The sequence below is a fragment of the Ornithodoros turicata genome, chromosome 3, assembly GCF_037126465.1.
Source record: "Ornithodoros turicata isolate Travis chromosome 3, ASM3712646v1, whole genome shotgun sequence".
NCBI lineage: Eukaryota > Metazoa > Arthropoda > Arachnida > Ixodida > Argasidae > Ornithodoros > Ornithodoros turicata.
The window spans coordinates 26,202,387-26,219,067 of record NC_088203.1 but is presented as its reverse complement, the minus strand read 5'-3'; the positions used below and the strand labels follow the sequence as shown (position 1 = coordinate 26,219,067).

Below are 16,681 nucleotides of genomic sequence, written 5' to 3'. Positions count from 1 at the left end.
GCTTTGCGCCGGCCCTCTGACCGGGCTTTCTCACGCGATGTTGTGCCTGTGCTGCACTAACTGTTTTTCTTTTTTTAATGCTTATTTTGAGTTTCTTTTCCTTTTCTTTTGTTTGTGGAATAGAAAGCCGACACGAGCCTGGCTGACATTTCCTCTTTTCTTTCTATTAAACAAATACCCCCCCTCACGTTGTAATGTCCATTGAGTCTCCGAAGACACAGAGCAGCTGCGCCTATGAACAGCGTTCAGATGTTGTCAGATGCAGAGAGGACAGCAGTCATGAAGGAGTGGGGGACGGGGGGGGGGGGTTGTATGCGTCATAGGCCGACTGGAAAAGAATGGCACATTAATTGTGCTACACGCAACACGTTCCCCGTAAGCAGGCAGTCGCTTGTTGTATCCCATTCAACTAGTTCCTGTTATCTTGCATGTATGTACGTCTGCATCAACGTTTCTGCGACGGAAAGAAAACGAAAACTGCAAGAGCAGTGATGCCAGCGATTTGGTTCCTTTCAATAAATATATATCCCCCCCCCCCCGATTTGGCTTGGATCAAACGATACGATGCGGAAAGAAGACCGGCCGCTCCACACGCAACCGCTTTGTATGCTTTGTGAGCTGCACATTGCAAGTTAACACACACGCTTCAATATACAGGGTGTCCCAGAAAAGGTGTCATTGAATTATAATAAAAAAACTAGACCACGTAGAGTCATGCGGTCAATGGCATTTGTTCTTACTGGGTTTTTGCCACCTCCTCATGTGAATGTCGTGTAACGTAAGTTTAATTATGCAAATATTTGCGAGCTTAAGTCGAAAATTTGCCTAGTAAAGGTCACTTTTTTACCCCACCAATGTGAAGAGCATGTCTAATTTAGTCAAATTAATGATAATTGACAGGGATATTCAGGAGCTATCCCATCGGAAAAAATAGCCGAACATCATGCTCTACGGAGGTCTCACAGAATTGCGCACGATGAATTTTTCAGCGCAATCTTTGCCAGTCCGACGAAAGGAGGTTGGAAACCCAGCCCTCCTCGACATCGCAGAAAGAGATAAAACAAGCACGGCTTATCACGTCCGACTTTCGCTGGGATAATGCTTTCCCTCTCCCAATTTTAGGAACTGTTACTTTTTCTACTATCACTCTGTGGGCTGGCTTCGGAACCTCCTTTCGTCGCACTGCGAGCGATTGCGCTCAAAAAGTCATCGCGCGCTATGGTCCGGTGCTCCGGAAAGCATGATATTCGGCTATTTTTTTCGATGGGATAGCTCGCAAATATCACTGTGAATTATCGTGAATTATCGTGAATTCGGGACGCTCTTCGTATCGGTGGGGTAAAAAAGTGACCTTTACTTGGCAAATTTCCGAGTTCAGTTCGCAAATATTTACATAATTAAACTTGGAGTACATGACATTCACATCAGGTGGTGGCAAAAATATAATAAGAACAAATGCCGTTGACCGCATGATTCAAGGTGGCGTAGTTTTTTTATTATAATTCAATGACACATTTTCTGGGACACCCTGTATACCCGGTGTGTGCCCCATATGATCGAGCGTTCTTCACCGTGCAAATGCAAACTTGCAAACTGACACCTTTGGAAGCGTTTGAGTCTGAAGTCGTTTTGGAAGACGCGAGAAGACATTGCACCCCCGACTGTATGTCCAACCACCTGAAATTCCCGTTCCTTTACATACAATTCTTATGGTGATAAAAAGGTGACCTTAACTGAGCAAATTTCGGAACTGCATTCGTAAAAACAATGACCATAAAGCTGAAACGGAAAAGAAACGGAACACATGTCATAAAAGAATCCGCACATAATGTGTGGGGCGAAAACTGCCGCATCCCATGGCGCTTCCCTAACTCCAGCCGCCAGCGCTATCCACAGCGGCGCAATCCAGAAAAGCGACTATTCACCCACCCATGGACAGCGCACGCGCAGACGTGCGCATTGTTTCCTCTACGCAGACACAGTCGTAATGTCTCAGGTGAACTCGACAGCTATCGCCGTTGGTGATATACAGGGTGTGTGCAGAAAAACGTGACCCGCATTTTTACATGTAACTCGTTGTCTACTTCGCCGAGGAACTACCGGTGGCGCACGACGGCGTATTTATGCGTGCGAAAGCTACAAAAGATCCTGGAAGCCATACTCAGTGTAAAAAAATAAACAGAGCGCAAAAACATGGGCTTCCATGCATTAGAATAGGGCGGTCATGACAGTGCATGGTAGTGCATTTCAGTCAGGAGAGTTATGTTGCAGGCACCGCTAGGGGTACTGCCGATGAGCATTCATGTGGGACATCGTTTCGATTTATGCACCGATAGCATAGCTCCCCTAGCGGTACTTGAACACAACTCTCCATGTCCACCATGTTGCCCTTTCATATACACCCAGTTGTCCACCATGTTGCCCTATTCTGATGCGCGGAAACCGACGTTTTCGTTCTTTCGTTTATTTTTTAAGCTGAGTATGGCTTCCACAATTTTTCTGCAGATTTCGCACGCATAAATGCGCCATCGTGCGCCACCGGAAGTTCGTTAGTTAGGTAGGCAACAAGCTATGTGCCTAAATGCGGGTCACGTTTTTCTGCACACACCCTGTATGTCGTGATCAGAAAAATATAAAAAGCTATCGCGAAGGATTCGCATTAATTCTGCCATATTTTACTTGTTACATTTACATCTAAGTTCGACGATCCGTGGGGGAGGAGAGATGTCATTATTGCTGCAACATCTCACTCTCCATGCAGATTCACGTAGATGGAAGGAGCACAGAAGGAGAGGGCAAGAAGTGCCCGCATCATCTATAAAATGGCGTCGACGTCCGACGCCGCCGGTCACAATGGTGATGACTTCTTCGATATTCACACGGAATCTGCAGGAACCGAACAGTTTGACAGGTGGAAGGAACGGAGCCGGCAGTACCCTAACTGCCCTCAGTATTTTTGCAATTATTAGGAAAATATTTCGTATATTTATTCCTCCTGGGACCCGGAATCACCTTGTCACGTGAGATGTTTTGTTTTTGTTTTTTCAGAATTACTTGTTACTTGTTACTAATGTTTACTTGTTACTAATTGTATCACAACTTACTTGTTATTAATTACTTGTTACTTAAATCAAGTGTTATCGAAGCATTATTTGTTAGTTTAGCACAGTGCAATGTCGAATGTACTGGTCATTGGGTGTATACGTATGTCTGTTTTTGAATGTGCTGCATTGCAATTCTATGGGATAAGCTGTAGGAAAGCTTGGAAAAATTAATAAGACAGGTAATTCATCAGGATGCTCAAAAGCACTTACTTTTGACGCGGTCGCCATGAGACGCGACGCTACACAACGCCGACATTTTAAATCCACTTCAACGGAAAGCGGGTCTCTACAAACAAACAGCATTTCTAGTGGACTACATGTTCAGACAAAGCTGTCCAATATATTGGTCAAACTCCCTAGCTGGGTTCCAGGAAGATAACACTTGTATTCCCTCTAGTGCACCAGTTGAGCGGCTGTTTAGCGTGGGCAAACATGTTTTCGCACGAGGCGAACTCAGTGATGTAAACTTTTGAAGACCAGTTACTGCTCAAGTGTAATATGTATAAATAGCACATTGTACATGACTTCCATGTTTGCAATAAAGCCTGTAGATCCCTTGCTTTTGTTTGGAAAATCCGCAAAGCTACTGCAACTAGTAACTTAACTACTTACTTTTTCGTGGAATAACTGTAACTTAGTTACGTTTTTGCCCAAATAACTGCAACTGCTGCACTTTTCAAAGTACCTTTTCCCAAGACTAAATCCGGTGCTGTTGCCACCAGAGCTAGTGAGACGCCATATTTGGGATTTTATTGTAAAGCATGAAAATCTGGCAGGATGGTGATGGACCCAGAGACAGTAAAACTAGTATTAATTTTAATTTCCTATTATGAACGCCTTGATATTTTGAGGCTATAGAATAGACCTTTACAAAGGAAACGTCACCGTGACGGAACCATGACGTTGATAGACATAGCGAAATCGAAAAGCGCGAACGGAGAACACAGCCGTTTTACAAAACTGTATTCCTTCACGAAGGCCAAGGGCCGCTCCTTTGTATTAGTGTTACACACAAATGAGGTCATGTTTTTAGTGGCTTTGGGGTGTTTGTTTGCGTTCCCGGTCCACAACGGAAAGAAAAGAAGGCCCCACCTAAGGGTTGGCTGCATCGTCTGGAAAGTCAACATATATTGATCCTGTGCGGAATGTGGTCTTTTATTACGACCTAGTTCGCGCTTGCTTTGTGAGGAGACACCACCTGCACTCCGAGAGGAAATCGTGTCCCTTCATTTTCCTGAAGATGGAAAAGCCGGTAGCCAGCTTTAGAAAGGGCTACACAAGAAATAGGCTTACTGGTAGAATGGAGCAGAACAAGGCCATACAGCGAATACCAGTAAAACCTCAACAGTTGAATCCCCGCTAATTCGGAAATTCGGATAAGTCGGACTGCTCGCGCGGTCCCGGCAGATGCCTATATAAGTCTATAGCAAGAAACACTCTCTAATTCGGCGGTAGTCGCGCGCCCACAATATCATTTTGACGGCACGACAGACGACGTCGCGGCGGAAAGCCGCAAACAGCGTGCGCCCAAACACCGAACGAACATATGGATAATGAAGACAAAGTGCGGCGCGACTATAGAGCTAAGAAGGAGAGGCGCGCTCGCATCGCTATGGTTGTCAGCGCTGTGACGTCGTCTGTTCGAAATATCGGCGGCTCTCGTCCTGAGGCAATTCGCTTCATAAGTACTTTCTTACCGGATTCACTGGATTTCTAGTCGTCTACATTTAGATATAGTTTTTCATACTGTAAGGTTTTTATGCAATTCCTTGCATATTCCCACACTTGTACCACCAGCGTTGAAGCAGAAATCGTCCAAAACCACAAGTGCTTCTGCCGCGGTGGTGGCTCCTCACATTCGTCGTCCGGGGATATTCTTCTCAGCAGTTGCAAGGACATCGCACACAATTTCATCTTTGGTCAAACTGCCAGCAACAGCAGCACCATAGTCAATTGTGACGTAGTCCGCAAGTTGCGCCGAAAAAGGCAGGAGACCATGGGAGTGGCTGTCGTCCTCTGTGGCGGTCATGTACCATAATGCAGACAGTGTTTTTCTATCGGGAAAAAAACCGCAAAGGCGAAAGCAGTTCGCGGTTTCTTCGCAGTCGATTACGAAGTCGCCATGGCAGCTTGGCGTGCAGCGCAGAAACACGAGTGTAAGACCCGTTTGCTCGACGATGGTTGCATGAAGGAAGAGAGAGACAGTTCTTTTTCTAGGCCCAGAAGTAGTACAGTCGCTGTTCTAAATAGTAGCGACTCTCGTCGTCAGGCAATTTCCTTCATATATTTAAACGTGCCTTTCTTGTGACTTATTGGTATTTTGCTATAGTAGTTCCAGTCTACCAAGTTGGCGGCGCTGTTGTACCATCTGACGTCATTTGTTTGTAAACAGAGAGAGGTCTTTTTGCAATTTTGCATTATGCCGACGAAGGCAATCTCGCTGTGATAGGTAGATGCACATATAGGGCAGGCTCTACCAGACTGTCTGTTTAACAAGCTAACATTCTGCTACATTTTTTTAATGCAATATGCTTTTCACACTGGAGACGAAAAACACAATTCCGTTAGAAGCACGTGTAACCCACGCTGTGAAAGCCCAGGGTCAGAAGTGACTGCTGTGCTCACCATGCAGCACTTAAAAGTATCTATAGGTCTCACCTGTCAGAGCTTTTTCGGATGCCATTTTCCACGTTATCCGCATCACTTCGCAAGTATGCGCTTTGAGGCCTGCGCTTTCCAATTGTGTCTCCATATAGCAACGTTGGTTAGCTACAGAGTGGCTTAGTGGTACAGAACCTCGAAAGCACTGGAACAAAGTATGTAATGTTCATGGGGTGACTTGGCAAAGCGCAGCATGCAAAGCACTAGGTCATAATTTGAGTTACACATATGATTACTCCAGTAAGAAAACCAGTTTCATACTCGTTTGATATTTAATTGAATTGAAGTAGACGGATCTCTTCATAAGCGCAACATTTTCAATTTTATTTTTTCCTACACCACACTAAACCAACCAGTTTCATAATAGCGAGTTTTAGCGGATTGTACGCTGCGTGCATTAGGGGTAGAGTGGCGTTTCTATGCACTGCGCGAAGCTCCCTTTATGTTGTGTGCGTGCACAGGACCACCAACGGTATTCCTTACATATGCAAAGGTGATATAGTGTACGATGCACTCAAGCTCACTAATAAGTAACTTAGTTTCGAGTGACAACGGCTCTTATAAGTAGATCTGATCCACGGCATACTCACATTTGCGTAAGCACGCCATCGTTGCACCATGCCCATTTCTTTCAAAACGTCGAAACCTGGTTGGCTTCCCACGTAAGCTAGCAAGCACTCCCCATCCGGTGTCATTAGATCCGCAATGTTCTTGAATCCCTTGTCCTGATCCTCCAGCCGGTGCATCGCAAAGAAGGAATAAACCCTCCTAAATTGTCCATACTGATTTTTGAACATCGACATATCGTCGCATATGTCCAGGACATCGTACACCAATTTGGGATGAGCATGGTGTTCCCGTGCATACTCGACCATATCGCTGGATATGTCGGTTCCCACAAGACGTCTGCAAGGCATGCTGTTTTCCAGGATGACGTTACGGGTGGCAGCTCCGTCACCGCAACCAACGTCTAGGTACTGCTGGTTGCCCCCGTCTTCTTGAAAGGCCGGGTTAAGCCATTCTATGATCTGGCGTCCCGCAGCAATTTGAAATGAGTTATTAGCGCTGTATAATGCGGGGTTCATGTTGCCTCCCTTCAGCAAAGGAAGCTCGGCGTCCAGCTCGACTTCTTGGTGCGTGGTTCCCTTGGACGATATCTGCGGATTTTTAAAGGATGTTATGGATTTTTTGTGAAACGGTTAGACAGCCACTAGATGCAGGAGTATGTAACATGTCCATTTCGATATTTGGGTTTTGGATTGGGTTGTCAGTGAAGCATGTACAGGGTGTTTCACCTAAAATGATAAAAAAATCTAGCTGGCGACGTACTTGCCAGAGGACTGTGGGAGTTTCAGCAGTTAACTTATGGAATCTTGCGACCATGTAGGAAGGCTTTGGACAATGTTTAGTTGAGAAAAATTTATTTTGTTCAATTGAACTTTGAAGATTGCCAAGTGAACCCTACTTTTTTTACAGAGTAATGAAGTCCTCCACGGATAGCCACAGTCCCAACAAAAACAGTGCACAGTATCACAACAGAAATAGTAGAAAAAATTAGTAAAAATTCCGGTTTAGCCTCACTGCTTGATTGTCGCAAAGAAGACTGCAAGGAAGGTGCGGGGAGAGGAGGAAGAGTTCCCGTCTCTTGTTTTACCTTTCTTTCCCCCACTTCGACCCTGATGCTGGTGAGAACTGTCTTATCACAAAGAAGGCAAAACAAATGAAGGAGAGGACACTTTCACTTTCAGACGCACATTTCCCGTGTGCTTCTTTGCGTCAATCGAACAAGCGGGGAATAAAGCGGAATTTTAACTAATTTTTCCCACTCTATCTATAGCGATACTGTGCATAGTGTTTATTGGGTCGGCGGTTATCCGTGGAGGACATTACATTTCTGTCAAAAAGAAGTCAGGTTCACTTTGCAATTTTCAAAGTTCAAGTGAAGAAAAAATTAGTTTCCCGCAATTAAAAATTAGCCAAAGCCTTCCTTAATGGCGGCAAAAGATTCCAGAAGGTAATTAGCGAAGTTATCACAATCCTCCGGCGAGTACGTTCCCAGTTAGAATTTTTTATCACCTTAGGTGAAGCACCCTGTAGAATAGTTCATGATTGCTGCGACTTTTTCGAACATGTTGCCACAGCTATATGTGTGTATTGAAATTCTTACACATTGTTGAATTAGCATAACAAAAAAATCGAATGTAGAACAGCGTATGTCAGTTCTGAGCTGGGCGTATGCTATTCCACCTTTAATAAAAAATGCATTCGTCCTGTGGGAAAAACGCCTCGCGGTGATTGTCGCTGCGCGCAAGGGCAGCGGGTGGCAAGCTGGCGGGGGGGGGGGATCATCTATATCGCGGTGAACACCTGTTATAACCACTGATCTCTATGTATAAAGGCTGGATCGCGCATGGGAGAGGGGCTCGTGGGGGAGAGGCGTGCCTTCGGGCCGCCATGTTGGTGGGCCCTAAAGTGCTGTGTGTGCCCATAGACAACAATGGGAGGCAACAGAGATTGTGAGTATTTATTGCGCTCCTAGCATTGATCGTTGTTTGTCATCACACAATTTTGTAAGGTACCAGTATACTGATGTATCCTAACAGTGTTTCACAGGTGTCCTGCCGTTCGATTCTTAATTACACTATGTTTTGCATTCCGAAACTAGACCGTCACTGCAGTGCAGCGCTGGGGATTGTACTACAGCACGTTTCCCAGCCAATATTTCAATAAGAAACGACTTGAGGTTAACAACAACCATGTATATAATATCCCGTACTGCGTTCTGAACAAAAATTGTTCCATAAAGAACGGTCCGGGAAAAGATATACTCGCAGTATATAGGAGGCTATGGCATGGCAGAAAGAGATCGTTCTGTAGAATCACAGCCGTTGTTTTAGCCGTGTATGCGTTTAGTATGATTTATATCAAGCATCGCCTTAGAAAGAGTCTTTTAGTAAACGACAAGCGGTGCTTTGCCTCGCAAATATGGACACACCGAAGCAGCGCAAATAATTACTTCACGCAATTAGATCACACTCGTTAGGACAGTTAATCAGGTAGTGATGTAAGCTTAATCAATTAAGTTACTTAGAAAGTGGTAACGCCTCCTTGAGACACAGGACTTATCTCTTTTTGAAGTACAGCCTTTCTATGTTTGTTTGCTTCTTCCTTTATTTGCTCTGATTATTTGCAGGCGCGGTTGTGCCAAACTGAATGTCCTTCTCCAGGACTCACATGCTTTTGTTGAATACAACTGCAGCGTGAGAAAAGATGCTTGGGGACGGGGTCCTGCTATCCAGTGCTGACTGTGTCATGCTTGTTATGTGGAGCATGTTCCAAAAAATGCAGCTCCACGTATGGTCTTCAAATTGCAACAGGGCTATTTGGAGCTTGAAACAGTTGTGATTTGGCATTTTGGCCCTCGTGTACCCAGTCTGTGAAACGCAAACAAAAAAAAGTCTAACACGATTTGCTTTTGTAATGAAGATCACTGATGATGAGTAAAGAGAATATACGAGTTCAAGTTTCTTCAATATTTTATATCATTCATTATATTATTCAACATTTTATGTCAAGTTTATACAACATCAAGTTTATTCAAGTTCAAGATTTATTTCTTGCACTTATGCGTTTCAGGATACAATGAACGTGCAGGGAGGTCGCAAAAGACTACATTTATTGTTTTGTGACCTTGCTACAATGGCAATTTATTTTAGGAATGATAATGGTCAGGTACGCTCTCTAAATTTGTAGCACTCAATTTTAGGTTGGAATGAGCAATGAATAGCAATTTCCCTCCTGATATTTTCTCATATATGCTAAATTTTAAATTTAATGTGATCGAATATGTGATAATATAATAATAATATATAAGAATGTCATATGTGATAAATGAATGTGATCAACAGTAGATGTAAACAACATGAGTAGCCGGAGAAGTGCATTCTCAATAAATAATTTTCTTCTTATAACGTATATGTGCATGCCTATTAATTGAAACAATTATCACAGTTCCCTGACAAGTTTTAATTTCTGAGAGTGTACTGTAGAGGCTGCTTAGATCTACAACAGTTCATACAAGGTATTATATACTTTGAATGCCTTTAAAAATCCCATGTGACACATATGCCTTTACTTTCTGGAGGTGCTGTGGTAGTCAAAGTTTGTGGGCATTACGCAGGTTGTGCACCCATTTCTTGAGTATGTCGAGGCAGCTGTGAAGTAACCTGCATTGATGATGATTATTCCAATTTTTATGGTGCATCGACAACAAAGGAAATAATACATCAGAACATTGGTTTGAGTGCAACCAGTTAAAAATGAATGTTGTTTAATAAATGCATTGGACAAATGTTAAAACATCAGTTTAAAACACGGTTACAATCCCTGTATCTTCTAAAAATTAAAAATATTAAAAACTATTCTGAAAAGCATATGGGGAACTCTTCTAAAAAGAATTATAATCTCTAATTATTATATTGCTGGGTGAAGGAGCCTAAAGTGTAAGGTGTGTTTCTGATGTGAACATGTAAGAAAATATGCAAAACTGAGAGAGGCTAACCACAGTGCGTGCACTGAGGTTGTTCCTTCCTGTAAAGTAGAAACCAGTGGATGAGGAACGTGATACTTACCTGTACACCCAGCCGTATCACACTGCACAGATTATTCACTGGGTAGCCCTCATGACGAAACCTGTATTGAGAGACCACTTTTGCCTTAAAAACTGCTAGAAATAGCACGACACGCTACAAATTATTACTATCGTAACAAGCTGACGATACAGCTCAGACACAAAGGCGTTATTCAAGTCGCGCCACACCACCGTTACGCAGGATTCTTTGTCACAAATCAAACCAAGGCACAAAACAATATCAATACATGAAAAAAGGTGACAATCGTGGTCTCATTATGACGTAATACCGAACTTGTGCGTGAAGGTAATTCAAAGAAATGAATGTGGCACTTGCTTCCACAGAGAACACCGTGTACCACGCTAGCAATGCATGCAAAAAAGCGCTCGAGTGCTCGCACATATATTGATGACAACACTACCTGTGTAGTGTAACGTGTTCTTTCAAGCATATTATGCACTCAAACTGTATTTGCCGCCGGATAAAATGCAAGTGTGCTCGATTGAACGTCGGAAGAGCGATCAAGCAACCTGCATCCAGTGCTCGTTTTGGACAAAAAAACACTTCATAATGGTCAACTACATATACAGAATGGACGCCTATTTATTCCTCGATAAAGAGTGACTCACCTGTATAAATTTAGGCCCTATAACCTTGCCAGTACGGTTGGTACGACCGTAATTGCAAGGAGTTGCCATGATCGCTGCGGCGACTGTTGTGGGTACAGTAAGATGGCGGCCGGTTTCTTCACGCTCGCGCTCCCTATCCGCGATCCAGCCTTTTACAATCGAGATCAGTGGTTATAACTCTCACTCGCCCTGCGTTTATTTAGGCCGTACCCAATACTACTTAGCTGCCCTGGGGCGATTCGCAATCATCATTAAATCTTCACAATACACGCAAACAATGTACTCATTTTCGGCTGGCAGTCCGCACAACACTCGATTTTCCCAGTGATGGGCAGTACTTGAAGTACCAAGTACTCAACTACTTCGTTAGGTACATTTCTGAGTACGTAAATACTTCACTTAAAGTCCATTTCCAATTGTGTCCTTTGTACTACGCTTTAAGTACTTTTGTGTAGTACTTTCACATCAAGAGCTACCAGCTCCCTTGGCATAGTGGTTAAGATGATCGCTTTCCACGCCGAGACTGGGAGGTGACACGGGTTCGAATCCTGTCACCGGCTGTGCTGTCTGAGGTTTTCCCAGGGTTTTCCGAAGACTTTCCAGACGAATGTTGGCACAGTTCCCCCTGAAGTCGGCCCAGGACCAAACTAACCCCCCTGTCCCCCACTCCTTCCTGCTGTTCTCTCTCCATCTGTCCACGTCTGTACGCCGCTCATAGCCACAGTTGCTTCGCGGCGCTAACACGAAATAAAAAAAAAACATCAAGAGCTCAAGTACCCGACTGGAATGCGAATACCAAAATGAAAAATATGAAGTAAGTTTTCTGTCTAGAAGCAGTATTTTTGAACATGAAAGGGATGTCCTTCTTTTTCATAGTATTCTAAGAGATGCGTGGTTGTATAAATCAGGAAATAAAAATATTTTCCACTTGCACATCTGGAACAGCTGTAAACTGAAATTGTGAAATTATGTGATATGTTATAGTTCATATTCACGGGTTCTTACGGTGTTACGGGGGTTCTTTTGTGAATAACGCGTCCTGGAATAGCCAGTCTTGAGTGGCTCGCGACTAACATCTTTTTTTTTTCGTTGCAAATCAATCAGTCATATTCACGGGTAGGCACTAACTAGCTGGGTTTCAGAACTAGCATTTTCAAAAAATGCCTAGATTGACATTTATCCAATCAAAACATGAGCAGTTCATCAAATTTTGTCGCCGCCAAACGGTGACACATGGCGCTATGCAAACTAACTTTGCAATGTAGAAAAAAAAACGAAAAGAAAACGTAAAAATGAAAGCAAAAAGAGCCAGTCTAAAGCTACCATACACACAACACACATAAATGGAATTATGATGTGGTGGGTCATTCTCCGCCGTTATGGCGGTACACTGCCCCATTGCGCTCGTGGAAGGGATGAGAAACTGATGATGATGGAAACCTGTCCTATTTGAGTTCGTTCATTAGTACAGTGCTGGAGAGGAGCTCAGCATGAACTCGTAGGCCTTGCATCAGGTGTCAGCGGTCAGAGCATGGCCCGAGAATTTTGGCTAAGTCGAACTGGCGTTGATCGACGCGCTGCAGAGCAGTTCCCATGAGCTGTAATGAGCAGTACTTGAAGTACCAAGTACTCAAGTAGTACTTTAAGTACATTTCTGTGTACTTGTACTTTACTTTAAGTACATTTTACATCGTGTACTTTGTACCGTACTTCAAGTACTTTTTTTCAAAGTACTTTCCCTTCAAGTACTCAAAATACCCAAACTTGCACTCCAAGACAAAAAATCACAAAAGAGTATCAAGAATGCTCCCTACTAAAAGCACTAAAATGACAACAAGAAGACGAAAACACACAGATAGGGCTATCTCTGAGTTTTCTTCTTCTTGCCGTCATTTTAGAGCTTTTATGGGGATGCAGCACCAAGAGTCCCAGTCTGACATTTTACCAAAAACGATTTTTGCGCTTTTAAGGAGCATATTTGTTGAAGCAAATCTATTGTTGTGAGGCTTGAGAGGCTTGAAATGCTGAAACAGTATCAACGCTTCTATGATTGTGTAAAACGAATGGAATGCAAAGACACGCACACATTATGACACTGCAACCGGCAGCACAATGACATGGTCCATTGTCATTTCAGTTCTCCCAATGCAGAGTTCTATGCTTTTTTTATATTGTTTCCTTCATTGGCAATTAATAATCATTTTATATCACATACGTGTGATTGCATTACATGATGAACACTCCGAAAGACACACATGCTTTCATTTTTACATTTTGCGTTTTTTTAATTGGTCACATGGATTACATTGCCGCAGATCACAGTCGTATAAAAATGAAGGCTTACATTGTGCTTCGTCCTTTTTACTTTCTTCATATCATTTTTTAAACATGTTGTACTTCAAAAAGCAGCAAGAAATGCCCAGAAATACGTGGTGTCCACCGTAACTATAGAAGTAATGTTTAAAGATAGAAAAATCACTTTTTCCTAGTTTTGTACTTTTGATGTTTTTGTACGTTTGATGTACTCTACGCTTAAAGGGCACAGGCAAGCCTCTGTGTCGATGCATTAAGTAACTTCCACTAAGCAACTTTAATTATCAACAATAGAAGATTGACCCAATGAGAACATCGAATCCCTTGGAGTCACTGGTAACATTGCTGTTTTCAGAACAAAAATCGACACAGTCATAGCGCGAGGAAAGGGCCTGCAAATAAGGCGATCTGGTGGTCGTTTTTCGACGCTGAAGTAGAAGCGCTCCTGGTTTTTCTTTGCTCTGTATGCAGGGGAGGGAAAACACTGTCCCAGTGGAGACAGATTGCATGGGGACAGATTGGTGCAACAGCTTTTTCCCACACCAGCATACACAGGAAAATGAAAACGAGAGCGCTTCTACTTGAGCGTCGAAAAATGAGAAACAGAACATAATTTCCAGGCCCTTTACTCGCGCTATAACTGCCTCAATTGCTGTTCTGAAAATGGTAACGATACCAGTGACCCCAAGGGATCCGATGTTCTCATTGGGTCAATCTTCTATCATTGATAATTAATAAGCTAGTTAACGAAAGTTATTTAATGCATCGTCACAGAAGCTTGCCTGAGCCATCTTAAGGTGGGCCTTCTGGCGTACATAACCATTACATAGTACATAACCATTGGTTAAAACTCGGAAATAGTGATTTTTCTATTTTTAAAAATTTCCTCTATAGTTACAGTAGACACCCTGTATATAATGTCTGTTGGCTTGTACTTTTTGTCCATTGAAATTTCCTAGCCTGTTAGAGCAGAAGCTTACTACCCGAACTCCACCCTAGGCGGGTGATGTTGTGTCACTCAGGGTATAATACTATTCTGCATAATCACAGCACAGCTGACCGATTACCTCTCTACATGTAACTGCAAATTATCACATCTGATTAAGTTCATAATCATGGGTTAGCACTTAGCCTAGGACTTTGTGGCTTCGGAGCATTTGTGAAGAATACTTGCTAAAGTTTTGCCAAAAAAGCAAGACACAGATACTAAACAGGGAAATGAAGTGTTATAAAAATTAATTGGCAATGTACCTGATGAGTACTTGAAGTACCTTGCCTAGTACTTTGTACTTTACTTGAAGTACATTTGTAATTGGGTACTTTGTACTGTACTTGAAGTACCAATGACGCCAGGTACTTGGTACTTTACTTTAAGTATCATTTTGAGGTACTTAGCCCATCACTGCCCATGAGGGCGCTCCCGCGATCGTACTGTGCGCAGACCAGGAGGACGTCATGGAGGTCACCGCGCATACCACACGTGGAATAGAGGCTAGACGCGCCGGCACCGAGGAAGTGTTTTTAAAGACGGTGTAAGAGCCACATTAAGCCTCATGCGGTGGAAGACTGTGGTAAAGGAACGTGGCATGCGGCGGGGGAGAGTAAGAGACAATGTTGGGTCAACGGAGTAAAGCAGAGAGTGGGTGGTGATGTCACGTTGCCATTGAGAGTGCATCTTGGGGCCAGTGAGGCTTGGGACGAGGTAACGGCGATCCCCCCGAGACAAGATGATGGGGACACACCGGGTGTACTGATGGGCGCCTGCAGCTGTTCGATCTGCGTCCTCGTTTCCGCTGATGCCCACATGGCCCGGAATCCACTGGAAGACGATGGAGTGGCCCTGTGCACTTGCTTTCTTATATACTTGCAGAATTTCTATGACACCGGGACTGAGGAAGCCGCGAAGTCGTCCAGTAGTTACCACACACTGCAGCGCAGATCTGGAATCCGTAAAAACGACCCAGGAGCGAACTGGGCTGATAGCAAGGCGAAAAGAATAGCATAAAGCTCAGCCCATGTTGACGATGTTTTATGTGAGAGATGATAGCCATCTGAAATTGACTCCCAGGAAATGACAAAAGCAGACGACGAGCTTCCCCTCGTGGTTGAGCTCGCCGTGAATACTGCGGTGGAAGTCTCATGACACGAGCCCATCATATCGAGAGTGAGCTGCTTCGTCACGGATGCAGCAACGTTGCCTTTCTTCCCTGTTAGCCCAGGCACCGACAGGGAGATGCCGGGTGTCGGAAAAGTCCAAGGAGGAGTGCTGGGAGCTGTGAGTGTGACCACAAAGTCAGTTATACTAGTCTTCAGTTGAGAGACACATGGGTGTACGCAGCAGTGCTTGCGTCTTCGGAGCTTCATAATTAGCGCGTGCCACCGATGGTGAGCTACCGCACAAACTTAATCCCAGTTTTTGCGCTTGCACATACTCGTACATTGCAAGCTTTTCCTCTCCAAGATGTACAAACTTCCCTGATTACTGCCCTAACTCAATTGCAGTGTAGGTATACTTGACGGGTGCTTTAAAAAGGTTGCGACAGGTCATCCAGTTATTTATAGAAGTTCTTCATCCTTAAGTTCTTTATCTAGTTCCAAGAGACAGTTCTTTATACCAATGTGAACTTACACTAGAAGTTTTACAGCGAGGAGAGTAATAGGAGCGATGAAAATTGGCACCGCGAATATTGAGACTCATGCGGCTCTGACATCACAGCCCTCGCCGCCGCCAGTGAGGCAGCGCACGAGAAGTCACGTACTTACGGCTGCCAATGGGAATGGGCGCAACTCTGAGTTCTGTGATGCCTGCGCTTAGCTCGGTAGTGCGTTGGGAGCTGTATCTCGCTAAGTACGACATGCAGAAGAATAATTCTTTTCCTGAGTATTCTGGCATACAGTACAATGCGTCTATAAAGCACATCTATGAGAGTGTCCAAATCCGTTTAAAGTACAATTCTCAGTACTTTGTACTGTACTTTGAGTACATTTAAAATAGTACTTTGTGCCGTACTTCAAGTACGATTGCCACCAGGTACTTTGTACTTTACTTTAAGTACGATTTCGAATACTTTGCCCATCACTGGCATGCATCCGGTGGTGAAAGCGATAACACTAAACCGCGAGAATACCGTAGATGATAAATAAACAAAGGAGTGGGAAATAGCCTCAGCGTTACACAAGGTGGGTTCACACAATTTTTCATGGAGATTAACTAAACGAAGGAAAATGAAATACAAACATTCCATGGGAAGTATACCTGGCGTCGTAGAGGCAACCAGGGAACGGCCGAACTGCGAAGTCTGCAAACTAGTGCACGGTATATAGCGGGGTCGTTGACAGCCGA

The 16,681-nt window shown here is 43.7% G+C and overlaps 2 protein-coding genes across 2 annotated transcripts in view; one reads left to right on the top strand and one right to left on the bottom strand.

The window, feature by feature from the left end:
• The window catches only part of LOC135390091 (juvenile hormone acid O-methyltransferase-like), a 20,199-nt gene extending 17,365 nt beyond the window's left edge, over window positions 1–2,834 (top strand). Inside the window, exon 5 of the transcript XR_010421702.1 lies at window positions 2,762–2,834. The gene's annotated coding sequence lies outside the window, so the exon portion shown is untranslated. The remainder of the gene's footprint in view (window positions 1–2,761) is intronic.
• The window catches only part of LOC135390092 (juvenile hormone acid O-methyltransferase-like), a 20,432-nt gene extending 3,751 nt beyond the window's left edge, over window positions 1–16,681 (bottom strand). Inside the window, exons 1-3 of the mRNA XM_064620101.1 lie at window positions 16,595–16,681; window positions 6,356–6,922; window positions 5,763–5,910 (exon numbers count right to left, since the gene is read on the bottom strand). Of these exons, the coding sequence (XP_064476171.1) occupies window positions 5,763–5,910; window positions 6,356–6,850 (643 nt within the window). The 5' untranslated portion in view covers window positions 6,851–6,922; window positions 16,595–16,681. The remainder of the gene's footprint in view (window positions 1–5,762; window positions 5,911–6,355; window positions 6,923–16,594) is intronic.